This window comes from Geotrypetes seraphini, chromosome 3 (assembly GCF_902459505.1).
Source record: "Geotrypetes seraphini chromosome 3, aGeoSer1.1, whole genome shotgun sequence".
Classification (NCBI taxonomy): domain Eukaryota; kingdom Metazoa; phylum Chordata; class Amphibia; order Gymnophiona; family Dermophiidae; genus Geotrypetes; species Geotrypetes seraphini.
In genome coordinates, this window is record NC_047086.1 from 171050327 (window position 1) to 171077840 (window position 27514).

The 27514-nt window shown below is 41.6% G+C and overlaps 1 protein-coding gene across 1 annotated transcript; it reads left to right on the forward strand.

The window, feature by feature from the left end:
• Nucleotides 1-4315: 4315 nt before the first annotated feature.
• On the forward strand, nucleotides 4316-6851 carry TCF21 (transcription factor 21). The gene is made up of 2 exons (XM_033938515.1): nucleotides 4316-4866; nucleotides 6702-6851. Exons 1-2 carry the CDS (start codon nucleotides 4420-4422, stop codon nucleotides 6789-6791), a joined length of 537 nt encoding a protein of 178 aa, XP_033794406.1. The 5' UTR covers nucleotides 4316-4419; the 3' UTR covers nucleotides 6792-6851.
• The last annotated feature ends 20663 nt before the right edge of the window (nucleotides 6852-27514 follow it).

Below are 27514 nucleotides of genomic sequence, written 5' to 3' on the forward strand. Positions count from 1 at the left end.
CTATGATTTGGGTTATTCTTCTGTGCACCACTTTTCATTTGTCCACATTAAATTTCATCTGCCTTTTGGTTACCAAATCTTCTATTTTCCAAAGATCTTCCTGCAGTTTTTCAGTCCTCATATGTTTTGAAAACTTTTGAATAGTTTTGTGTCTTCTGCAAAATTAATAACCACACTTGTTCTACTTTCCAGATCATTTTTAAACACCAGACTCATTATAGATCTCTGTGGCACACCACTATTTACCCTCCTCTATTAAGAAAAATAGCCATTTAACCCCTACCTCCATCAAAAAATTACAAAGACTAGGGGAAGAGTGTAGCACAGTGGTCAAAGTGGTCAACCTCAGCTCCCTGAGGTTGTGGGTTCAAATTCACACTGCTCTTTGTGACCTTGAGCAAGTCACTTAATCCCCCCCATTGCCCCAGGAACATTAGATAGATTGTGAGAATGCTGGGACAGACAGGGAAAAATGCTCAAGTACCTGAATAAATTCATGTAAACTATTATAGAAAAGTGAATAAATAAATAGGAGACACTCAATGAAGTAACAGGGGTATTATAACATTTTCATCTTGGTTTTCCATTCCTTTACTGGTGAGTCTGATGTTGGAGTCAGTCAAAATGGTAGAGACCGTTATAAAGAACAAAATGACATATACAGTACATATCCATGAATTAATGAGAGAAAGCCAACATGGATTTAGACAAGGGAAATCTTGCCTTACCAATCTACTGCATTTCTTTGAAGGGATGAATGAAAATGTGGGTAAAGTTAAGCCAGTTGATATTGTGTATTTGGGTTTCCAAAAGGCATTTGACAAAGTACCTCATGAAAGACTTCTGAGGAAATTAGAAAGTCATGGGATAGGGGGAAATGTCCTACTATGGATTAAAACCTGCTTGAAAGATAGAAAACAGAGTAGGTTTGAATGTCAGTATTCTCAATGGAGAAGGGTAAATAATGGGGTTCCCTAGGGGTCTGTATTGGGACCACTACTTTTTGACATATTTATCAATCATCTAGAGAATAATTAGTGAGATAATTAAATTTGCTGATAACAAAAAGTTGTTCACAGTTGTTAAATCACAAGAGGATTGTGAAAATTTGCAAGAGGACCTTGTGAGACTGGGAGACTGGGCATTAAAATAGCAGATGACGTTTAATGTGAGCAAGTACAAAGTGATACATGTGAGAATGAAGAACCCAAACTATAGCAACTTGATGCTGGGTTCTATGTTAGGTATCACTGCCCAGGAAAAGGATCTAGGTGCCATTATTGAGGATACGTTGAAACCCTCAGCTCAATGTAGAGTGGTGGTTAAGAAAGCAAATAGAATGTTAGGAATTATCAGGGCATTATAACATTTTCGTCTTGGTTTTTCATAAAGACCAAAGTAAAGAATTCATTCAGTCTCTCAGCTATGGCCTTATCCTCCCTGACTGCCCCTTTTGTTTCTTCATGATACAATGGTCCCAAGGATTCTCTCACAGGTTTTGTGTTTCTGATGTATCTAAGATAGTTGTTACTATGAGTTTTTGCCTCTTTGGCAAGTTTATCTTCATAGTCTGTTTTAGCTTGCTTTATCAATGCTTTGCATCTAACTTGCCAGTTCTTACTCATATGTTGCTTCTTTTTTTTCTTCATTTTGATCCTTTTTCTATTCCTTAAAGGATGTTCTTTTGGCTCAAATAGCCTCTTTCACACCACCTTTTAACCATGCTGGATCTCGTTTGCTCTTCTTTCCACCTTTGTTAATACATGGAATACATCTGGTCTGGGCTTCCATGATGGTATTTTAAAATAACGTCAATGCCTGATTTAATATCCTAACATTAGCAGAGGCAGAGAGAAAGGTGGGCTATAGCACAGGCTTCAGCAAAGCCCCTTGGGAGCTTGAGTCCATTACACACACTCTGTTTACATGGCTAAGATAAGCCTTTTGCACTGTGGCTTTGCACACTGAGAGCCAGGGGCTACATTCATTAAGACCTGAACAAGGTACATTATCTACATCTCAAACAGTACTCTGTTCACATGAAGATGGAAACATAACAGATAGTCTCTTTCACTTCACCTTTTAACCATGCTGATTCTCATTTTCTCTTCTTTCCACGTTTGCTAATACGTGGACTATATCTGATCTGAGCTTCTACGATGGGATTTTTAAATAACGTCCATGCCTGGTTTACAATCCTAACCTTTGCTACCAATCCTTTTAGCTTCTTTTTAAGCATTCTTCTCATTTTATCATAGTCAGCCTTTCGAAAATTAAATGCCACTAAAGTAGATTTCTTTAGTGACATCACTGTAGATATCAGTTCAAATTTGATCATTTTATGATCACTGTTTCCCAGTGGAACCAGTCAGTCACCTCTCGTACTATATCCTGCATTCCACTAAGGACCAAATCTAAAATGGCTCCCCCTCTTGTCGGTTCCTAGACCAGTTGCTCTAAGAAGCTCTGCCTGCCTTTTGTGTCCTGGATATAAAACGGGGGCATTCTTACTATCTTTTGTTGCAAGTAATGCAGACTAATGCACAGTAACTGCTCTCAATTAAAGAGGAAATATTTACCACCACCTAATTAGGAGTCAGTAAGTGGTCCCGCATTAACTAATTTGTCGTATGTGCAGCACGTAAACTGATAAACTCTTTCCATGCCCATTTTCTGACAGAGAAATTTTAAAAACATAAGTAATGTACAGTTTAACAAGCCTGTTTCCGAGTGGCTCAGTGCTTAACCCCCTTTCTTTAATAGAAGGGCCTCCTAGTGTAACTAAGGGGTCCTTTTATCAAGCCGCGCTAGCGGGATTAGCACGTCAGAGATTTCATCTTGCGCAAACCCCTGTGGCCGGGTAAAAATTGAACACCTGCTCAATGCAGGCGTTAGCGGATAGCGCGGCAGGCAGTTTAATGCGCGGTATTACGTGTGTTAAACCCCTACCACAGCTTGATAAAAGGACCCCTAAATGTAACTTACCTTCAGCTACAATAGGAAAAGGTACAAGCTACAGCCAAATGACTAAAAGGTATCAAGCCTTATTAATTGAATAAAAAATAACTTTTCTGTGCAATCTATTTCTGCACAGCAAAGTTATTTTTAATGTGTTTTTTTTTCATCTGGAGTATATTCATTATTCTACTGCTGGACATAAGGTATTGGAGAGCATGTCGGGGTTTTTGTTTTTTTTGTTTGTTTCTGAATGTTCCCAATATTTACATAATATTATGTTGTTGTTTTCTGTATGGCTGAACAAATAAACAGAGATTCAGAAGTTTAGGGGATGCAATGAATGATTAACGAGTATCAATGGACAAAACCAATAAAATAACCCAAAATGTATTTACTTTGCAACTTTCAGTGTAAGGAGATCAAATATACTTTGACTTAAGAGCAAAAGAAGAGAGGCAAGGGGGCCAGATTAATGATTTTTCAAATAGCTCTGGATCAAGAATTTGCCATGATGTTTTCTAACTGTTAAGAGAAACATGCTGTGACTTAGTAGCATCTGAATTTATTCCCAGACATTATTATTATAAGGTCCAAGTTATCACTTTAGGTACATACATACATCATTTAGATTTGCTATGTGTCTGAAACTGAAAACTTGCTACACTAGTCAGAAATACGGTAATGGCATTATCTCTTCCGACATGTGGGTTTTCCTTGGGGGAGGGGATGAGGGAAATACATTAGCAGCTTTTTAGAACAGTATAATAGGCTCAATAAAATGCCAGCATTAAACTGAATGATGTTGTAGCTGCAGTTCATTCTAAAAGGGGATTTCCCTGTGCGCTGCTCTAATCTTCAGAATACTTAGCAGTGCTCTGTGCAAATAAAATTCTCAGTGTCACTGCTATTCGTAAGGGCTGTCAGAAGGATATTACATTTTATGTGTTCCAAGAGTTCTGGTTTGTGTTGCCATTAATCAATGAAAAGGATAAGGAGATGCCAGCCTTATCTTGGAGGAGGGAAGCAGAGTTCCATTCAATGAAGGGACAGAAGTAATAGAGTTTGTTTTTTTTTCCAGTTGTAGTGATCTAAATTACAGTTTTAAATGGACAGTATCCCTGGCTCCTCAAGCCCCCTCCACCCCTCCACCCCCCACCCCCCATGCGATGTTTCCAAGTGTGAGAAAGAATCGCAGGTCTGTGCTGGACAAGCCTCTAGCCAGGGAGGAATGGATCTCTACCACCCCCTAGGCTCCCCTGGGTCCCTCCCCTGTCTCTACAATCCCTCCCTGAGCACGCCTCTAAAGACTCCCAGATAAATTACTAGTGTCCTTGCCAAATTCCAGAGCTCTGTCTAACACAACCACTAGCATCAGAGAAGTTGTCTCCCAGGTCAGTTCCATCCCACCTGGCACTTAGTTAAAGACCCAGTGGAGGTCACCCTTGTGGCGCTCTAGGGACCATGTCCACTGGCTCTCTCAGTGATGTTGAAGACCTGCAAGAGCTGGAAATGCTGGAATGTGAGGAGATGAAAATGGATTCTAACAAAGAGTTTGGGACGTCAGAGAGTAATGAGGAAAGCTCTAACTGTGAAAATGGATCTCCCAAAAAGAGTAGAGGAGCCCCAGGCAAAAGAAGGAAAGCGGCCAGTAAGAAGAAGCCTTTCAATGGAGTGAATCAAGAAGGGAAGCAAGTTCAAAGGAATGCGGCCAACGCCAGGGAAAGAGCCAGGATGAGAGTACTCAGCAAAGCCTTTTCGAGACTGAAGACCACCTTGCCCTGGGTACCCCCAGACACCAAACTTTCCAAATTGGATACTCTCAGACTTGCATCCAGCTACATTGCTCATCTGAGGCAAATCCTTGCCAATGACAAATATGAAAATGGCTACATTCATCCGGTCAATCTGGTAAGAGGAATTTTACATAAATTCATGGTGAAAGAGGATGAAATACATAGATTGCCCAATGCAATCTGAGATTAGGGTGACACTGTTCAGTTAATATCCTGATGTTATTGCTTCAGGTTTGTAAAGATCAGATCAATTATCCTCTATGAGGGGTTGCTGAAAAGTTCACAGCCCAACCAACGAACTTCCTGAATTCTGAGCGTTATTTGACCACTGTAGCTGAAAAGAGTCTTATCTTACTTTGTTAAGTGCCAATTTGCAGAAACAAAATTCTGTGTTTTGATATAGTTTCAGATCTTTAATTACCACTACTACTATTATTAATTATTTTTTTATAGCGCTGCCATATGATTCATCCATATCTACGTCATTTCTCTTTTTTCAGGCCTTTTTTTCAGCACCCTCTCATATTAACAAATATCAGAAGAGAGCTCGGTATACTGGATTTTGCCTCTTTCTTTCCCTTCTAGCTAAACTCTAGTTGATATAGAGAAGGAGGCAGTTTTCAGAGACCTGACTTCTAGCACAAAAAGAGACATTAAATGAAGTCTTCACACAGACAGTGTGCTATTATGTTCCTTCTGTTGTAACTCACCGAATGCACTCAGTTTTATTAGCCAAAAAAAATATAATAATACAGAAATGTTATTTACTACCGTGAAATGTGGGTCAGTAATGGTGAATTCTTGGAGTGGATCTGTATAAAGTCGTGTTTGTCCTGAAGATAACTACTGAACGATCAGACTTCGAGGTACTGTAAAAACAGAAATAATATATATTTTTTAAAAACCATTTCTCTCTCTGATGTCAGTAATCTTGCTTATTTCCTTTTCTGAATATTTGATTTGCAATTTAAATGTATTATTATGGCATACCTGTTTGCATTGTATATTGTACTATCTGTCTGTTGGAAATGTGAATGCTTATATATAAAATTAATAAAAAGGTGTTGAACAAAAAAACCCACAGGTTGAGTATCATAAAAAGTAATTTGCTTCTTGAATCTTCAGTGAATGTTCGACCTGAATATTTTAATTCTGTGCAACAGACTGCGTCGTATTTCGTGTACTGACCTCTGAGACCCACAGGGTCAACTGCGGCCTTATCTAGGTTTGACAGTTTGTTTTAATTTGTCCTTTAGCCTTTTGACACTTTGCAATTCAAAGCATGCAGGCTGTAAGGTTAATTCAGATTTGATTTATTCAGGGTTTCTAAAGACAAGTAGAATTAAAATAATTATAAATCTCAGAGCCCTTTAAGTAAGCTTTCTTCCTCCCCCCACATAATCAGAGAAAAGTCTTAGGGAATCAGAGATATCAAATTAAAATATTTAAGAAATAACTTGGAAAGTCTTACAAACTAAGGCCCCATTGTATAAGTATGAGACATTTTATTACCAAAATGAAGGGAAATGAGAGAAGGGCTTAATGGACAGATATGAGTTTGATCTGTCTGTAACGGTATATTTGTATAATTATGTGCTATAATTTATAGTGACAACTATAGAAACACACGTCTAGCACAAATACAAAGTTAATTAATCATATCTGGATATTCATTTAAAGGTATCTAGAGAGAGGTAAATTAGGCTTGTAATGTTTTTCTACCTGCTTTTGTGGCTGAACTCTGCCATTTCCAAACCTGCCAAATGCATCTTCTCTTCTTAGGTTGGTTTAATCCTCACCATCATCTTGTTTCCATGTTAATAGAAAAAAAAAAAACAGCTTTTCTGTTTTCCTGCTATACGATTGCACAGGAACAAAATATATTAAATGTTATAAGGTAAGGTGATTAACTTTTTATTCACACGACTTAATATTTTTATTCCCTGACAGACCTGGCCCTTTATGGTTGCTGGAAAACCAGACAACGATTTGAAAGAAGTGGTGAACAGCAGTCGTTTGTGTGGCCCTACAGCGTCCTGACCCCAAGTCAACATGAAAGCACTGAGCATATAGGAAAGACAGTCTTAAGAAGAGGGAAAACCTATATGAAAAAACCCCCACCTCAGACTCTTTATCGAAAACGAGATTAATTCTGTATTCTTCCAAAGAAAAGCCCAAATGTACCAAAGAGGAACACACGAAATAAGCCAAAGCCCAAATATTTAAACTGTATTATCCTGTACAATTGACTGGAGGCCTTGCAGGTTCGAGTGCCATCTAATGTGTGCTTTTTTTGTAAAATGTTCTCAAATGTAGAGTCATAGAAGCAGATGGCTTTGACAGTCATCTCCATAAAACAATGTCTTAAAGATTTTTTTATATATATATATATTTTGTTAAAATGTGGTTTTCATATTTCTGTGAATAAATTGTTCTTTATATAATGAAAGAAATGCCAATTTTGCTTTTGATGGCTTATTATCCCAAAGGTTTTGTCTGTATTGTACCATGTGGTTTTTTTTTCTTTTTTTTTTCTTAGTGTCTCCCTGCTAAGCCATCCGGGGAGGTTCAAGGGACAAAATCAATAGCTACACCTTTGGTAGATTCTCAGTTCTGTCTGGCCTCCCTTGCTTTCCTGGATTAGAAGCGGATCTCAAAGTCACTCCTCGAGGGCCGCAATCCAGTCGGGTTTTCAGGATTTCCCCAATGAATATGCATTGAAAGCAGTGCATGCACATAGATCTCATGCATATTCATTGAGGAAATCCTGAAAACCCGACTGGATTGCAGCCCTCGAGGAGGGACTTTGAGACCCCTGGATGACTTCTATTTGTTCAGAAATGGCACAGGTCCGGACACGAAAATATACTATTCCAGGACTGTCAAAGCGAGGACCCTGGTTTTCCCGGGCTGTTTCTGAAACAATCAATCCCACCTTATGGCATGAAAAAAGCCTCCAACGAGAAGAAGGCAGGCGGGGAAGTCCTTCTCACAAGCTGTCCTTCATTATTTCTAACCTACCCAGCCGCATTCCCCTGCTTTAAGCACTCCATAACAAAGCAAATCAAAGGCAGAGCATAACGGGAGATCCTGCAAGCTGTGAAAGCCTGAAACAGCAGGCAGAGTGTTTATTCTTTGCTCCCTTTCCCTGTACACATCCCCCGCTCTGTACCAGAGTCAAGGGAGCCAACCTGCACGACATTCCAGGGAAAGATAGCGGTGCTTCCCCTCCCGGCCAGGGTGAGCCTCAGCTCCTGAGCCAGATCCCACCGACTTGTTTAACGTTTTAGGGTTATGACCGCACTGTTTACAAGACAGCTTCAGTTATTTATACTTGGTTGGGAGCAGAGCGCTAAATGTCTTCTTTCTCGGCTTTTTCCAGGCTTTTCTTGTTTTTAGTAGTCCCTGCTCATGATTATTACTATATTTTTCCTTTCAAAAAGCACGGCACAGCACATCGGATTTCTTTTTATTAGTAAGACAGATGCCCTCCCCCCCTCCCCTGTTGAGACTTTCATGATTAAACCAACCATCAAAATACACCCACAGTCCACTAAACGCTTAAAACCTGTGCCGTTTTATTATTTAGTTTAACTTCCTTCAAATCGTGAGGTCATGGTGTCTTATTAATTTTTGACTGCAGTAGGAGAGGCAAAACAAAAAAACTGATTCAGGAATCCTAAAATATTGATGGGCCATCATACAAAATATTTCGCTTAAACTCTTAAATTTCAAAATTTTAGTTCGACTATTGTTTATGGCTAGTTGTCTATAAATTAAATATATGGTGCTATTTGCAAACATCTGTTCATGCACTAATGCACTGGTCTCAAACTCCAACCCTTTGCAGGGCCACATTTTGGATTTGTAGGTACTTGGACGGCCTCAGAAAAAAAATTGTTACTGTCTTATTAAAAAAATGACAAGTTTGCATGAGGTAAAACTCTTTTTTTTATATATATATATTCTTTATTCATTTTCAAGATTATATTAAGTGTTAAAATATATTCATTCACATAAACAATAAATATATCACTTACAAACAATCATTGACACATTTCATAAATTCTTATCCCCTCCCCTATCCCAACCCTTCTTTATAGTTTATAAATCTTTCCTTTTGGCTAAGTCTTAATTATAATATTGTCATTTATAGTTAAAGAGACATATGATCATGAAACTCTTTTATTTTACTTTTGTGATTATGATAAACATACCAAGGGCCTCAAACTAATACCTGGCGGGCTGCGAGTTTGAGACCACTGGACTAATGCGATTTGAGTAACAGGTGGGTATTTTTCCATAAATTCCAGGGAACAACCTTCAAGAAAATACATGGTAAATATACGCATGACTAAAATTCGCGGGAGAAGGAGTGCATCTGAGCAGTGCAAAAACAACATTGAATTTTATTTCACTTCTAGGGGCCGCTGAAAAGTTCTCAGCCCAACCGAGAATGATGTGGAGCCATGAAACTCACAAGCTATTCCACACTTTTCAGTGTCGAGAAAAGGGGCCTGGGCTGAAAATCCTAGTTTTACCATGTTCCCGAGAAAAGTGTGGAATAACTTGTAAGTTTCACGGCCCCCACATTCTGTTCTTGGTTGGGCTGAGAACTTTTCAGCGGCCCCTCGTATTTCTGCATCCTTCAACTAATAAAAAGGAAAAGCTAATTATTCTTTGGATGACATTAAAAAGAAATAGAAAGCAAAATGCTCTGGCTAACTTTAGATGGTGTTAAACAGAAAAATACTGCACAAGGCTTTGGGAAAACTGCAAAAATCGATCCTAGTCGGCACTATTTCAAACTGAACAGTGTTTTCTTTTAATTTGTCAGGCTCTGACTAGTGCAGTACACAAGACTGCGAGACCCTTGTGACACACATTTGTCTCCATCTTTGCCTTTCAAAGTCTTCAGCTAACACTTATTTGTAATTCTAGCCTCTACTTATCCCATGGCACATTAATCCAAATTTATGAAGAGAAGAAAATCCGTTTAAACGTCTCCCTTGCTTAGGCTGTGATTTTAAGGGAAACTTTGTTTTTATTTGTTAATTGCTTTTCTAGCTTTAGAAGGATTATTGTCGGTAAATTACAGTAAGCATCGGGCCTGATAGGGTGGCGGATGTGTAAGTGCATTTCGAGACTTGCTACAGATTTATCCTTCGGAATGCAACTGGGGAACTAACTTTTAGCATGGTTCAGGACAGGAGGTCAGGATTAAAGACATGCATAGATAGACTAAGGGCTCCTTTTACTAAGGTATGCTAGCGTTTTTAGCGTGCGCTACATTGTCCCACGCGCTAACCCCGCGCTTTGGGCCAAAAACTAACACCAGCTCAATGGTGGCATTAGTGTTGAGCACGCGTGGCAATTCAGCACTAAGCTCACACTAAAACCGCTAGTGCAGTTTAGTAAAAGGAGCCCTAAGACAGCTGTATCTAATAAACATGTTTCAAAATCTAGGTTTCTAGGGGGTAATGGGATTTACCACTTGTCAGATTTATCAGAGAAAATGTCCAGATTATCCCAATCTGGAGATTCAGAAATCATTCATTTGAAATTGAATTTAGGGGTATATTATATTAGCTGAGGTTGTGCAGGGTTTTTGTCTCCAGCACCAGCAGTTTCTCAGACTGGGGTAAACTACGAGGAGTGTTGAAAAGTTCTCAGCCCACCCAACCAACTTCCTAAATTATGAGCGTTATTTTCCCACCGTTATCTTATTTCATTGAGTGCCAATTTGTGGAAACGAAATTCTGGGGTTTTTTTGCATTGTTTCAGATCCTTGATTGAACCACATCCACGTCATTCTGTTGGTTAGGCAGAGAACTTTTCAGCACCCCCTGGTAGAACAATTCAACAAGATGAATCCATGGAGGGGCATGATCAAAAAAAACGTCTAAGTCCCCTTTTGGCCTAAGGCCTTAAACGTTGAAAGTAGAAGCAGGGAAAATGTCCATAATCAAAAAAGACGTCCAAAAGGAGGTTTTTTTAAAATAATGGCCTGCCTCTACGTTCAGCTGTTTAAACGCCCAGACCACCACTATGTCTAAACTTGTGGCTTTTAAAAGTTCATTCATCCAGGAGACCATTATATAACTTTTTAAAATATAATTTTAACCTATTAATTCTGTCAATGTTATCAGTAGGCTATTATGGCCTGTTACATATGACTTTCACATTTCCTTACCTATGCTTTCCATCATAAATTAGATTTTAACAGCCTTTTTATTCTTAGCATGTAGATTGGCATCCTTTTGGGCAAAGATCTTTTAAAACGTTGAATAATTCCTTTATAAGATAGTTTTCAACACATTTATTTCACAAACGTTCGGTCAGATTATGCAGAATTTTATTTTACTTTGGATTTTATTTTTCTTTGCTATAAAATATTAAATTAAGTAGGACATGATAACTTCTTTAAAGAAAAATAAACATACATGAAACTGGCATTTTAGATAAGAATCTCTTGCTATCTTGAAGTAAAAACCTGTAAATATATGTACATTTATTTATTTATTTTAAATCTCATATTCATTTTCCTTATTTTGCCTAGAATACACAGTATTGTGCCCTTTAAATTGGGCCTAACATGCTATTATGGGCATAATACAATTTTAACTTTTTAATAAACCTATGTTCAGAACATGTAAATGAGATGTTATGAATGTAAATATTTTTCAAGCTGCTTTACACAGGAACGCAAAAGAACAGAGATGTACGATCCTCAACTCTGTGACACAAGGAGCTACAATTAGTTTATGTTAAATTAAGTACAAAGTTTACAGGGTCCCTTGTGAATGAAAATCGTTATTTGAGGAGTCCTATCTCTGAAGGCACTGATCTCTGGAATAGGTGCTAGCCAATGGAAATCAAAGGCATGAGGCTGGCTGTAACGCTGCTGTTTGAAGTTTTGCTTGGAAGCATGAATACAGGACACTGCAGGTAATTGTTTAGCTTAGCTTTAAGTTTTCTGCTCAGGCTGAGTAGGTAGAAAGAACAGAGTCAGTCCTGCGCAGGCGCTGTGAGGCTGGAGGAGCCACAGCAGAGGACAGCCCCAGACTACTGGGGAAGGAGAGCACTGGCTCTTACTGGAGGATGCTAAGGCAGAGCTAGAGAGCCCGGACTCACAGTAAGGCTGCCTATACCCTACCCCTAAGCTCCGGGGCCACTCCTGATGAGTTTAGCTTCCATACTGGAAAATGTAGGAAAATATGCAAAGTTAACCAGAAATGCCCCATTCCAACTATGGTTGTTAACTGCATTGTGATTTTTGAAGTCAGCTGGTATATCAAATTTAATAAGACAAAAAGAATTCAGCCCAGGTCTTACCCATTTTGCATTGGTGAACTTGCAGTTCTGATTTTCTCATTATGTTCCCCATGAAAATCAGGCCAATGAATCCGTGTAAAGAATGTGACAAAGCCAGGACTAGATAGACCTGCCCCTTATGACGGAGAACTAATTGTGCAGCAGCTCTTCCCAAGAATCAGAAGCTTGTCCCTTGAATTGAATCCCCGGCCTCTGCATTCAGGCATCAACTTGCTCCTTCTGCTCCCTCCTTTTATTTAAAAAGAAAAGAAAAAAAATAAACCCATCATCCTATTCTCTGTTTTACTATCCTCCCATCTTTTCATGATTCTTTTAGCTGGTCCCCCTTTCTCCATTTCTTCTTCCCTTCCACTTGTTTCCCTTCCATCTGTTTGCTGTCATCCATGTAACTTCTCTCTCTATATATTCTAAGTATTTACGTTTCCCGCCTTGGCATCTATCTTTTATCTACATCTCAACTCACCACCACCACATTTAAGCCCACTATATTTAGGTACCTAGGGAACACTATGGTGCCCACTTTCTTGTACAGAATACTAGTTCAATCAGATATACAGTATATGCATGCAGGTGGTTTGCTGTGAGTACTTAGACCAGTCTTATGGCTGAAGTAAATGTTTGAACCTATATAGTGGATATAAGTGCATAACTTATAGGAGGGGCCCTCAAATTCAGTCCTTGAGGTCCACAACCCAACTTGGTGTTCAGGCTTTCCACAATACATATGCATGAGATCTATTTGCATTCATTCTTTCCCATTTCATGCAAATACATGGCTCTCATATATAGTCATGTGAAAAAATTAGGACACTCCATGAAATATTCAGTTCTTTCTTAAGAAATGTTCACATATCGATGTCAAATCTTTTTTTCATCTCTGGAAAAGAAAGTGATGTAATTGCAGGTAAACAACAAAAGTTTTCCTTGATTTACTCATGAAACAAAAGATATCTACAAAAATGTGTATTCTAACTGAGGAATAAATTAGGACAAGAATATAAGAATGGCCATGGTGGAACAGACCGAAGGTCCATCAAGCCTAATATCCTGTTTCCAACAGTGGCCAACAAAGGTCCCAAGTACCTAGCTAGAAAACAGATTTTATGCTACTTATCCTAGGAATAAACAGTGGATTTCCCCAAGCCATCTCAATAATGGCCTATAGACTTCTCTTTTAGGAAATTATCCAAGCCTTTTTTAAACTAAGCTAACTGATTTTCACCACATTCTCCAGCAACAAATTCCAGAGTTTAATTACACATTGTTTGAAGCAATATTTTCTTTGGTTTGTTTTAAATCTACTACTTAGTAGCTTCATTGCATGCCCCTTAGTCCTTGAGTGAATTCCTTAAAAAAAGTGGTAAATAAATCCTAATAAAAATATAGTGGACAGTATGGATTAATTTGCCAATTGCTCCCCAGTAATACTGGTCCCAAGTATTATATCCAGCAAGAATAACTCTGGATGTCTGTGTTACCTCTGTGAAGGTGTGCCCCAGTCTGCCACTCTACGTTGTCACGAGTTGCATAAAATGGCGCCCAAGCAGGGGCGATATTGCCAGATTTAAAATTACTTTTTTGATTTTTGAAGGCAACAGTGAAACTTGGCAGAATAGCAGTGTTTTTGGACTGTTTTCCTGGAACTGTGAAGTCCTGGAAGACAGCAAAAGGAAGTGCAAGAGAGAGTGCAGCATTTGGAGAAAAATCAGGGTTTTTTTTTCCCCATTATTTTGTGCTTTATTTGTGAATTGTCAGTATTTTTTTGCTCATTCATATTGACTACTGTTACCCACCAACAGGCTCCAGTCAATCTATTCATGTCAGGAACCATGTGTGTCCTCAGAGGAGCCTGTGCTGAAGAATGATGTTAAAAGACATGTTATGGCCCACTGAATCAGAAATATTGTATATAGGGTTTTCTCTTTCTCCCAAGCCTAAAAACTCTAAAATCTCAAGAGGGAGCCAGTATCAGAGTTATCCCCAAACTGAAGGTTCTGAATTGGCAGGGCCTAGCACCACCCCAAAAAGGCCCTTATCACAACAGCCTCTGCCATTATCTAGAGAACGACCAGTGGGGAGATGCAGAAATTGTGAGGTATTGTCACAACTGCCAACATTGGGGACTACCAACGTGCCCTTAGGCCTGCCAATTGGCCTACTGAGGTGACAAGTCCTCAAACACCTGTGAACAAGAGAGAAGTATGCAGCAGTGAATCTATGAGGAGGTGCTAGGAGAAATGAAGTCAAATTGACCTTCTCAGAATGGGCCAGCATTTCCTAGCCATCCTGGTCTGACCAAGTCAAGGCATAGGAGGCAAGTAGCACAACTTCATCTGAGTCCATGTTCATGACCATAAGTACATAAGTACATAAGTAGTCGCCTCCGCCGGGGCAGACCAGAGGTCCATCTAGCCCGGCGGTCCGCTCACGCGGTGGCCCATCAGGCATATTGCCTGATCTGCGGTCCTTGACTAATTTTATGTCTACTTCAACACTTATCTCTAAACTTTCCACTGCTCTTATCTGTACCCCTCAATCCCTTTGTCCTCCAGGAACCTATCCAGGTCATCCTTGAAACCCTGTACTGTGCTATTTCTTATCACGGCCTCCGGAAGGGTGTTCCATGTGTCCACCACCCTCTGTGTGAAGAAGAATTTCCTTGCGTTTGTTTTAAACCTGTCCCCCTTCAATTTCATCGAGTGACCCCTTGTTCTTGTGGTTTCTTTCAAATTGAAAAATCTATCCTTGTCAACCTTTTCGATGCCCCTCAGGATCTTGAAGGTCTCTATCATATCTCCTCTGAGTCTCCGCTTTTCCAGGGAGAACAACCCCAGCTTCTTCAGTCTGTCAGTGTATGTAAGGTTTTCCATACCCTTAATCAGTTTAGTTGCTCTTCTCTGGACTCTCTCAAGCATTGCCATGTCCTTTTTGAGGTACGGTGACCAGTACTGTACACAGTATTCCAGGTGCGGGCGCACCATAGCCCGGTACAGTGGCAGGATGACTTCCTTCGTTCTGGTCGAGATACCCTTCTTAATGATACCTAACATTTGATTTGCTTTCCTCGAGGCTGTGGCGCATTGTGCCGACGCCTTCAGTGTTGTGTCTACCATCACTCCCAGGTCTCTTTCAAGGTTACTGACCCCTAGCATTGATCCCCCCATTTTGTAAGTGAACATCGGGTTCCTTCTCCCTATATGCATGACCTTGCATTTCCCTACATTGAAGCTCATTTGCCACTTTTTCGCCCATTCTTCCAATGTCGTAAGATCCCTTTGGAGATTCTCGCAGTCTACCGTGGTTTCAACCTTGCTGAATAGTTTGGTGTCATCTGCGAATTTGATGACCTCGCATTTTGTTCCCGCCTCCAGGTCGTCAATGAATATGTTAAACAGGAGCGGTCCCAGCACTGACCCTTGAGGAACCCCGCTCGTGACCCCTTGCCAGTCCGAGTAGTGGCCCTTTACACCAACCCTCTGCTTCCTGTCTGCCAGCCAGTTTTTGATCCATCGGTGGACCTCCCCTCGCACCCCGTGATTCCATAGCTTCTTGAGCAACCGCTCATGTGGTACCTTATCGAAGGCTTTTTGGAAGTCTAGGTAGATTATGTCTATGGGTTCACCTTTGTCCACCTGGTTATTTACCCCCTCAAAGAAGTACAATAAGTTTGTGAGGCACGACCTACCCTTGCAGAACCCATGCTGGCTCAACCTTAGCTGTCCATTTTTTTCGATATGGTCACAGATGCTGTCCTTGATCAGCGCCTCCATCATCTTTCCCGGGACCGATGTGAGGCTTACCGGCCTATAGTTTCCCGGGTCGCCCCTTGAACCCTTCTTGAAGATGGGCGTGACATTTGCTATTTTCCAGTCCTCCGGGATCTCTCCAGTTTTTAGGGATAGGTTGCATATTTGCTGAAGTGTCTCTGCTATTTCATTCCTTAATTCCTTGAGCACCCTTGGGTGAATGCCGTCCGGGCCTGGCGACTTGTCGCTCTTTAGCTTGTCTATCTGCCTGAGGACCTCCTCCTGGCTCACCTCTAATTGGACCAGCTTGCTATCTTGATCTCCATTTTCTATTTCCTCTGGTTCCGGAATGTTGGATGTGTCCTCCCTCGTGAAGACCGACGTAAAGAAGTCGTTTAACTTGTCCGCTATTTCTTTTTCCTCCCTCAATACTCCCTTTCTATCCCCATCATCCAAGGGCCCCACTTCCTCCCTCGCTGGTTGCTTTCCCTTTACGTACCTGAAGAATGATTTGAAATTTTTTGCCTCTCCCGCTAGTCTCTCTTCATATTCCCTCTTTGCTCTCCTAACCACTCGGTGGCACTCCTTTTGGCTTTCCTTGTGTTCCTTTTGGTTGGCCTGCGTTTGGTCCTGTTTCCATTTTTTGTACGATGCTTTCTTGTCACTGATCGCTTTTTTTACCGCAGCCGTTATCCATGCTGGGTTCTTAATTCGATTTTTCTTGCACTCTTTTCTGAACCTGGGGACGTACAGGTTCTGTGCTTCGTGCACCATACATTTGAGCAGGGACCAGGCTCTTTCTACGGACTCTATCTCCCTTGTGCTGCCGTTGAGTTTCTTCCCCACCATTTTCCTCATTGCATCATAATTCCCTTTTCTGAAGTTGAGCGCTGTCGTTGTGGTTCTTTTCACCCTGGTTGATCCCAGTTCTAGTCTGCACTGGATCATATTGTGATCGCTGTTCCCCAGTGGGTCTAATACTGCTACTTCCTTTGCAGGTCCCCCCAGTCCACCGAAGATTAGATCAAGAGTGGCTACTCCTCGTGTAGGTTCCGTGACCAGCTGTTCTAGGAAGCAGTCCCTCGTGGCTTCCAGGAATTTGGTCTCTCTCTCGCAACTTGAGTGCCCGATACTCCAGTCTATCCCAGGGTAGTTGAAGTCCCCCATCACCACCACACTTCCAGTTTTGCATACCTGCCGCAGTTCCGTCTCCAGGTCCCGGTCGATTTCTTCCGATTGGCCAGGCGGACGATAGTATAGGCCCAATTTGATGTCTGCTCCAGATCCTCCTGGTAGTTTAACCCATATTGATTCCAAGCCTTCCGACCTTACTGTTGTTTCCATTTTGGTTGAGGGTATGGAGTCCTTTATGTATAGCGCTATTCCTCCACCCTTCTTGTGTGTTCTGTCTCTCCTGTAAAGTTTGTACCCTGGTATGACCACATCCCATTTATTGTCATCAGCCCACCATGTTTCTGTGATTCCAATTATATCCAGGGCTTTTTGACTGGCTATAATTTCCAGCTCTCCCATTTTGGCCCTGAGGCTCCTCGCATTTGTGTAGAGGCAATATAGGTCCTGATTTGTCGCCCGCCCTGCTGTTTTCTTTCCTTGGCTCGGCGCTCCCACCTGGCTTGCCTTTACTCGGTCCTCCACCTCCCGTGGCGTGTCTGTTCTACCCCCAGCCAGTATCCCCTTTTTTGGATGGTCCCCTGGCTCTCCTGTTGCATCTGTGGGCCCTTTTTCTGAAGATTTCCACTTAGCCCTTTTGTCCAAAAGTTCCCTCCCAGTCCCTTTGTCCAAAAAGTCCCTCTCAGCCCCTTTGTCCCAGAGTTCCCAATCGGTCCTTTTACCAAAAAGTGTCCCCTCAGTCCCTTTGTCCAAGAAGCCCCTCATAGTCCCTTTGTCCAAGAATTTTCTCTCAGTCCCTTTGTCCATCAGATCCCACTCGGTCCCAAGCTCTCTTTTGCAATGTCCTTGCTCAGTATCATTTTTTGATACCAATGTCCGGTGTGTCGAGGCCAGATCGACTTCCGGCTTTCCCCTTCTCCTCAGTTTAAAGCTAGGTCTATGGCGTTTTGGATGTTTCTTGCCAGCTGCCTCGTCCCAGCTGTGCTCAGGTGCAGTCCATCTCTCCTGTAGAGCTTGTTCTTCCCCAAGAAGGTCGTCCAGTTTCGAACAAAGTGGAATCCCTCCTCCTCGCACCATCTCCTCAGCCATCCGTTCATTTCTTGTAGTTCGCTCTGTCTTCTTGCGTCTGCTCTCGGTACTGGCAGGTTCTCCGAGAAGGCTATCCTCTTTGATCTCAGCTTCAGTTTCCGCCCCAGGATCCTGAACTGCTCTGTCAGTGTAGTCCGGTTGAAATTTTTCCTGCTGACGTCATTGGTTCCAATGTGGATTACAACTGCCGTCTCCTCCGTCTCATCTCCCTCCAGGATTCTATCAATTCTGCTGATGACGTCCGTTGTTCTTGCCCCCGGGAGACATGTCACAAGTCGGTCCTCCCTCCCTCCGGCAATGTGACTGTCCACTTCTCTCAGGATTGAGTCTCCCACTACAACAGCAGATTTCCCTTTCTTCAGATGTCTCTCTGGTCTCAGGTCCGTGTCCTCCGAGCTCGGCTGGATCTCCGCTGGTCCTTCCGCCAGGTCCTGTTGGGTGTCATCATCCGCATTTTCAGACCTTACGCAAGGTCCTTCTCCCATGGTGTTTGGTGGTTCCTGACCTCCGGCTGCCGGTTCCCGTCTGATATGCTGGTGGTCCTGGGCCTCTGCCATCTGCCAGGCCTCCTCTATGAACTTCTCGAGCTCTCTGACTTGTTCTGTGATGTGGCTCTCTCTGGTAGTATCCTCAATTTCCCCACACTGTTCCTCTATTGAGCAGAGTCCCTCCAGTTCCTGAACTCTAACCTGCAGTCTTCCGACCTCCCTCTTCAGGCTATCCAGTTCCTGGCATCGATTGCATATGTATGCCTGCCTCCCAGACCAGTGGATAGAGAGTGCACTCTAAGAGAATGCATAAAGATTTCATCATGGGCTACCAGTGTTGACCAACCTTCTGGACTTTGTTTGCCTGGCCATAGGTTCCCTGGATAAGGACTCATCTTGGATATCCCCTAGGATGGTCTTTCCCCAGTCTGAAGACAAAATATGACTGTGAGGGGACAGTGAAGTGTCTAAATAAGGGAACAACAGAAGAGGGTGAGGAGCTTGAAAGGGACCCCTAAACTCAGATGAGTTGAACCTTGCTGTAGTTCCAATAACACCCGGGTTGCTCTGGGATCTGTGGACTGAACCAGGATAGTGCACGGAAGAAAAGCTGCCTAAGTGAAGCAGGGCAGAACAAACCATTAAAAAACAGTTGGTGTGGGACATCTGGAAAGCATGTTATCTATATGCCAACCTAGACTTGATGAGCTTCATGGAGTTAAAGAAGTACAAATGAATTCAGAGCAAAATTTATAACTTGATGAATCTACATCCCATTTCTAATGCACTTGGTCCAGACAATCTGATTGTGAAAGCTACAGAAATCTAATTTAAATAATGACAGGTAGGGCAGTCCACCCCAAACATTCCATAGTGATTGTAAACTGAGGACTAAGATTCAAGTGGTACTCCATCATGAGGATTCTCCCTGGAGGGAACCTGATCCCAAAAAGTCAGTGCCTAAATTGTGCCTTGGTCTTAACTTTCTATGCTCAGAGTAAAGGAGACATACAACTACAATGTACTGAGAGATTCCTGCAGGTGAATTCCAGGTGGTATATCCAAATGTTCTGTTTATTGTTGTTAGTGGTGTATCTTGTGGGTCTGTGCTTTGCTGCATGTACAATGCAGCTACAGCAGGTGGCAGCAGTGAATCAGAGGCAAAGTTAAAATATTTTGATATAGCGGTAACCTAGGTTAAAGGAAAAACATAAGATGAGAGCACAAGGACTAGCTGGTCAGGATGGGCTTTCATTAGAAACAACGTGAGAATTGTCAACAACATAATCTTTGTCATTTCAGGTTAAAACCTGAAAATGGTCAGGAACATTTTTTTTTTTTTTTAATAAATCTTTATTCATTTTCAAACTTTTATCAACTTTCATCCTGAGTTATCTTAAGAAAATAGCTTACACTATTTGAGAAGTGTGCATTATCCAGAACTGTGGGGTCAGGGCACTTTGCATCCCCCCTCCATTTGCCTTATTTGTAAATGGAGTTTTAAGATGATTTATGTGTAATTTGTAAACCGCATTGTCAATATGCGGTATATAAATTTGTAAATAAATAAATAAATTTAGCACATGCCAGCTCATTTAGAATAGTGTGTACAATTCTGGAAACCAAGATTTAAACAAGCCCCAAACACTGTCAAAGGCTTTGCTAAAATCTAAATGCACCACGTCTATCACACTCCCTCTACCCAATTCTCTGGTCACCCAGTCAGAAAAATTGATCAGATTACCTAAGCCAGTTGCTTTCAGCATTTTTTACTGCTTAGCTACTATCTTGAGCTCTGTATCCTTCTCAGGTGGTAGAGTGACTGCAAACTCTGCCACTCTGTGCACTAAGTTCTGCAAGTGCATGCTCCTGCAAAGCTTGTGACTGTATGTGGGAAACTAGCTTAGCATGCTGAAACATTTTCCTTCTAAAAGACTCCACAGTCCTACCATCCCTCCCTAAGGACACTGGAGAATGAATCTTGCAGCTTTTGACTCGAGAATAGAAACTGACCACCCAAGGAAGCAAGAGCTTCTCAGGATTCAGAAATCTTCTGGACTCTATACATCAGTGGCATACCAAGGGGGGGCCGGGGGGGGTGGTCCGCCCCGGATGCACGCCCCAAGGGGGTGCACAGCTGGCCACCCAATGGGGAATAGGCTGCCGGCGGAGAAAGGCTTCCACTGCCATCATCGGGAACAAGCCGGCCAAGTTCTCCCTTCTTTTCTTCCCTGCAGGGCTGACCAACTCTCGCCGCCCGACATCAATTCTGACGTCGAAGAGGATGTTCTGAGCCAGCCAATCGCTGCCTGGCTGTCCTGGAACGTCCTCTCCGACTTTAGAATTGACGTCGGGCAGCAAAGAGTTGGTCGGTCCCGCGGGGAAGAGAAGCAGGGCGAACTCGGAGCCAGCCTGTTCCCGATGGCGGCAGTGGCAACCTATTCCCCAGCAGCATTGGCAGCATTTTCCCAATGGCGGTGGCATAGGGGAGGGGAGGGAGAAAGAAAGAAATGGGGGGGATGACAGGGAGCCAGAAAGAAAGGGGGCACTGTGAAACAAAGAAAAAGAAAAAATGGGGCACGGAGAGAGAGAGATAAAGACAGACAGAGAGAAAGAAAGAGGGCATGGAGAGAGAAAGAAAGAAGGGGCAGGGTGAAACAAAGAAAGAAATGGGGCACGAAGAGAGAGAGAGAAAGACAGACATACAGAAAGAAAGGGGGCATGGAGAGAGAAAGAAAGAAGGGGGCAGGGTGAAACAAAGAAAGAAATGGGGCACGAAGAGAGAGAGAGAGAAAGACAGACATAAATAAAGAAAGGGGGCATGGAGAGAGAAAGAAAGAAGGGGGCAGGATGAAAGAAAGAAAAAGTTGGGGGAGAGAATGAGGTCTGGAGGAGAAGAAGCATACAGGAGGCTGAAAGAAGGGAAGAAATATTGGATGCACAGTCAGAAGAATAAAGTGCAACCAGAGACTGATGAAATTACCAAACAAAGGTAGGAAAAATGATTTTATTTTCAATTTAGTGATCAAAATGTGTCCGTTTTGAGAATTTATGTATGATGTCTATATTTTGCACTATGGCCCCCTTTTACTAAACCGCAATAGCGGTTTTTAGAGCAGGGAGCCTATGAGCGTTGAGAGCAGCGTGGTTTAATAAAAAGGGAGGGGGTATATTTGTCTATTTTTGTATAGTTGTTACTGAGGTGACATTGCATAAAGTCATCTGCCTTGACCTCTTTGAAAACCCGCGGAATATAAATGATAATTAATATATTCTCTGCGTACAGCGTGCTTTGTGTTTTCAAAATTTTATTGTTGGTAAATCATTTTGACTTGGCCATGAAGGTAAGGGGGAAGGAGGGAGGGGAGCTGCTGAAAGACATCTAGAATTCCTTGCAGGCTTGACTGTGCAGGGAATTATTTTTGTAAAATCATGTTTTGTTATGTGATTGGCATTATTTAGACTTTAATTTCTATGAATGAATAGAATGAAAATGATATAAAATTACTTGCTTGTTTTTATGTGCGTGCTCTGAAGGAAAGTGGAGAGAGAGTGGGCTGAGAACGCTGAAGGGAAATGGGGAAGAGAGAGTGGGGAGAAGACGCTGATTTATAAATTGACAATTGTACAGAATATTGTTTCTTTTTATACTTTTTAGGCTTGTGTGGATGGAATCAGGTGGTTTGCGCGGATGGGGACCAAGCTTATGGGGATTAGTCCAATAAAATGGTATTTTCTTATTTCTCATTATTTGTTTTATTTTTAGTTGTTAATTTGTAAAGTGGTGATTGTTATGTATCAGTTTTTTCAAATTTACATCTACTGTCTTTATATTTTGCACAGTATTAGAGGACATGTATTACTGTTTTTGTGGTGTTGTAGTGCTACATTGTATGCAGAGTCTGGTTTCTTGGCGGTTCAGTTTAACTTTTGTCTACATATTTCTATTTTTAGTTTGTGATTATTCCATAATAGGCGAGGGTGTATCTGTCTGTGTGTATGAAAGGGACATGGCTTTCTGATAGCATTGACTGTATAGGATCTGGCTTGTTTAGTTTTACAATGTATGTGTTAGTGTACTAGTGCTCACTGCAGTGTTTAAGATGCTGCCTTTTCGTAGGTACACTCTTGTGCGATATGTGGATTGTTACTAAAAATCATATTTTTCATATAGATGGGAGGGGGTGTCAAAAAATGATGGGCCCCGAGTGTCACATATGCTAGGTACGCCACTGCTATACACAAAGTTGGCTTTCTTATGAATAGGCTGCACAAAAGGAGAATCTCCCATTGCTTCATCTGCACAGCTGTGAATGGGCATTATCACAGCTTCCAAAGGACAGGCATCAAAGTCGAAGATGCCCTATAACACAATCCTGAGTTCATCCTCAACATCCAACTTAAATGGGATGGACTGAACCATCTCCCAGAAAAAGAACAGGTAAAGAAGAGCTCCTCCTCTCATTACATTTCTTATATTGCAAAAAAACCTATGCAGTTCTAAGTGGATAACATTAGCTAGGCAAATCACTAGGAATTTGCAAGAAAAAAATATATACCTTGAAACGGCAGTCCATCAAACAGCTTCATTTAAGTAATACATATTTTCAAAAACATAAAAGCTTATAGGTTTTCTAAAGCCCCTTTAATTAGAAGAAATTCTTAGATTAACTAGCAGTATATGCCATTCTTTTGCAGCCTGATTTAACACAAAATAAAAAATAATTGCAATTTGTATCCTTGGGATTTGAGAATTGGGTAACATTAATTTACTGCTTAGAAAACATCTATTATCGGCAGGTGAAAAATGGATTAAACTGCCCAAATCCGCTCAAGGGCAGGCACTAGTAAAGACAAGGGCTCAGCCAGTGTGGTCAAATCCACAGAAAGCACTGGAGCAAATTGAAAGGTTAGTCCCAGCTTAGTGGAAGCTGATGCATTGGCGCTGAATCCCTTGAGGGGAGATGACTTTCCCAAGGTGGTCACTTCTCTGGTATGGGCATTGCCAAGGACCCAGTGCTGCCAGCATCACACTTCAAAGAGCACCCGTGCTTCCGTTTCTCGGCCTCTGCCTGAGGCATGACATTGGTATCCCTGGGCACCGATAAAGATGTTGAATCCTTATGTGTCTTCGAGGTGGTGGCTTTGGATGCTCAGTCCTAGCAGGTTATTGATACTGATGTGAGTGAAGACCTCCTTGATGCCTCCCCAGGTTCTGATAAAGCTCTGTGAGCCATAGGGACTGTTGCTGAAGTCAGTGGACCAGACTTCAGTTCCAAAAATGCTTTTGTGATGTCAAAATGCCTAATAATTACTTTTGATATCTATAAGACAAGAGTTTACAAAAACAAACTATATGGTCATGCCCCAGACATGACGAACACCAAGTATGAATATCAGTAAGTGACAAGGTCCTGGCACACTAGGCACAGTTCCTAAAACTCACTGGGAGTTTTCTGGGACATGTTGGGGAAAATAGCCAAAGTGAAACCAAATGGCTCAATAGCTGAAAAAAAAAAAAAAATTTCACCCAGCTCGAGTAATCAGACCTAAAGAGGCCAATGAGCCACAGAAAACAAAGAAAACTTAGACGTGCTGAAAAACGTTAAGTAAAAATAAAGGAAAAGGAAAGTGATCCTGCACAGCAATTACACAGAAGGTAGCAAAGAGCTGAACTCAAGATATAAGATGAGAGGAGAACGGCATAGCACGTCCTGACTGCTCTGCCAAAGATCCTAGGGGATCGTCTACGTTATATCTAGGAAAGCATTTTTCTAAACTTCCACTCCCCGACTCAGACATTTTCATGATGCTTCATAATGAATGTTGCAGATTTCTCACTGATAATATCATACAAGAAGAGATCTTATATGATCCCAGTCAAACCCTATTGCAAGGGTTTGGTTCCTAAAGAGAAAAGTAAGGAGGACAGGGGGCAATCCTGGTAAAAGGAATATTGAGGCCTATCTCCCATTTATTTACACTCACAACCTAGGATAAGAACTTAAGAGTAGCCATACTGGGACAGACCAAAGGTCCATCAAGCCCAGTATCCTGTTTCCATTTCCAACAGTGGCCAACCCAGGTCCCAAGTACCTAACCAGATCCCAAGTAGTAAAACAGATTTTATTTATTTAGAGATACTTTTGATCTTTGACTCTAATCAAAGTCATAACTCAATACTTTCTTTTCTACGATCCTAACATACAGAAGGGCCCCTTCCAAATGTGCAAACCTTTTTTGTCTTTCTATCCTATCCAACATGTAATTCTCTCCCTCCACCCTTATGTTCCAATGCATATGTTTGTTGAATTGTCTGTGCCTCCTGATTTTATTTATTGTTTTTTTAATATATTAGAGGTATACCGCTTAGAAGTCAGATAGGCGGGATATCAAATTTTAATAAACTTGAAACTGTCTGGTCCCTTCCAAACACTTCTGGAAAAATTGCTGGTAAGGTCTCTGCCAGGGCTTTCAGATGACACGTTGCCCCTACGTGAGTATATTATGTTCTGTTTGTCATTTGAGAAACCTTTATTTACATACTTATTGATACTAACTGGCTAGAACTTTTTGAAGAGAAGACAAGAATTCCTTTTGCTCAAAAGATTCATTGACAAAACCTTCGCCTTCCAGGCGGCCAAGCTGAACCCTTGGCTAGCCCAAATGATGCTAGAGGCCCCGACCTACCTAGACTTCAGAAAACTTCTCAAAACACACCTCTTCTGCGAACAAGACCCTTAGTCCTTACTCCCCGCATACACTCCAACCCCCCCCCCCCCACCCCCACCTCCCTCTCCCCCCCCCCCTCTTCTGGTTTCCCACTCCCTCCATTTTATCTTCTAACCCAACTATGATAAACCTGTGCCTCCTTCCGCGCTACCTGCAATTCCGATAAAATTTTTGTAAATCCGGGTTCAGACCGGATCCTAATGTAACGAATGTAAACCGCCTAGAACTCTTTGGGTATGGCGGGATATAAGAACCTAATAATAATAATAATAATAATAATCCATGTTGGCTCTTCCTCAAGACCTGTCTATTCCTATGCCCAGTAATTCTGGGGATAAGTTTCAGTGGTGGCAGTAATAGACTGAATCTAAATGCAAGAACATAAATTAATAAGTGTATTCAGAAGTGCTAGAATACATGTATTGGCCATCAATCACCACTACTGCTATCCATTTAGTTTAGGCTTGCTGGGTAAAAATGGAATACAAATGCCTTTTACAATTTTGCAATGAACATATACAATTTAATTTTTTGTATGCTCATTTTGAATGCATCTGACTAGGTCCTGCTCTAAGAATGGATTGCAAAGGTTAGTTGCCACTGCCAGCAATACTAGTCTATCGCCTCCAAAGTCCTGTAAGTACAATGTGTGAATCATCCTTAATATAGTAATAAAAAATGTGGTAAACATTTCAACTTCCCTTTAATGCTTTTATTATATTCATATACATCTGCAAGTTAATATTAACCAGTCATTATAGTAAATGTCTTACTAGTGGATAAGTTTGTCAATATTATCTTGTATGTAATGTGTTGCCTGAAATAATTCAGAAAACACAGATTCCTTGGAAATGAGATTCTTGGATTGCTTCACTCTATTTCATCATTTCTGTTAAAGTGTATTTGTGACTTGGCATTTATAGCTTGTGTCCAGTTGTTCTCAGGCTCCAGCTGGGAATGGCAGCCACTTCAGAGCTAGCATTTGATCTGGGTCAATCTGTAAATCCACTAGCCTTATCTTTCAGAAGGAGCTCATGTGGACAACTTTGTGGATTTTCTTTGAAACATTTATTGCACAAATTTGAAATTAAGAGTGAGAGTAAGATTATCTATGTCTATAATCTACAGTATGTATACACCCCCCCCCCCTTTTTTCCTAACCTTGTTTAATTCTACAATTTAACAGAAATCCAATGAAAATTCAAAATTAAAATTACAATCACTAATAATAAAACCCTAAGCGCACATGTGCACTCCTACCTGCACGATCCGTGCTTTGTAGCTCCGTGGCTTCGTATGCACAGTAGAAGGAGTCAGCGGTGGATTCTTCTGCGCATGCAGAAGCACCTTAAGCAGGGACACATGGAGGTAACTCCCCCCTCCCGCCCTCACTCTATCTAACACAGCGCGGCCCGCAGTCTGGCCGGTTCCCTTACAGTCCCTTGCCAAAGTTATTTTTAAGTTCAAAGTTGCCGCCGCGGCTCCTCTCATGAGCCACACCTGCGTCGGAAGCCTCTCTGACATCACGTCAGAGAGAAGGCTTCCGATGCAAGCGCAGATCGTGAGAGGAGCTGTCACGGCAGCTTTAAACTCAAAAATAACTTTGGCAAGGGACTGTAAGGGAGCCGGCCAGAAACAAACAGAAATGCTGCTGCACAGGGAAGTGGAGGAGGAGGGAATGCTGCTGCACAGGGAAGTGGAGGGGGAGGGAATGCTGCTGCACAGGGAAGTGGGGTGGGGAAAGGGAAATGCTGCTGGTGAGGGAAATGCTGCTGCTGCACAGGGAAGTGGGGGGGGAGGGAAATTCTGCTGGTGAGAAAAGGGGGCTGGGGCTGTAAGTTGAAAGGGAAAAGATGGGAGAAGGGGGCTGCTGAGGGGGGTAAAAATGGGTTTGGAGCTGGGGCTGAAAATAGGGGACATGTGAGGGAGGGAGGCTTTACTAGCACCCATTAATGTAACGGGCTTAAACACTAGTTTGTGTCATAATCCAAGAAAAGGGACCAAATCTTGAGTTACAGTATTTAGCTGGCTAAATAATTAAGAAAATGCTGATTCAAATGCAATAACCACATTTTTCTATCATTTGCCAGAGATATACTGTTTCAATTAACAAATTGTACCTGATAAATAGAACCCAACTGACGTTGTTGCCTCATTTCTCAAGTAAACATGCACTAAGACTTGGTCCCTTTTCTTAAGATTGTGACACATTTAACAAACTTAAGTTTACATTTTTATTTAA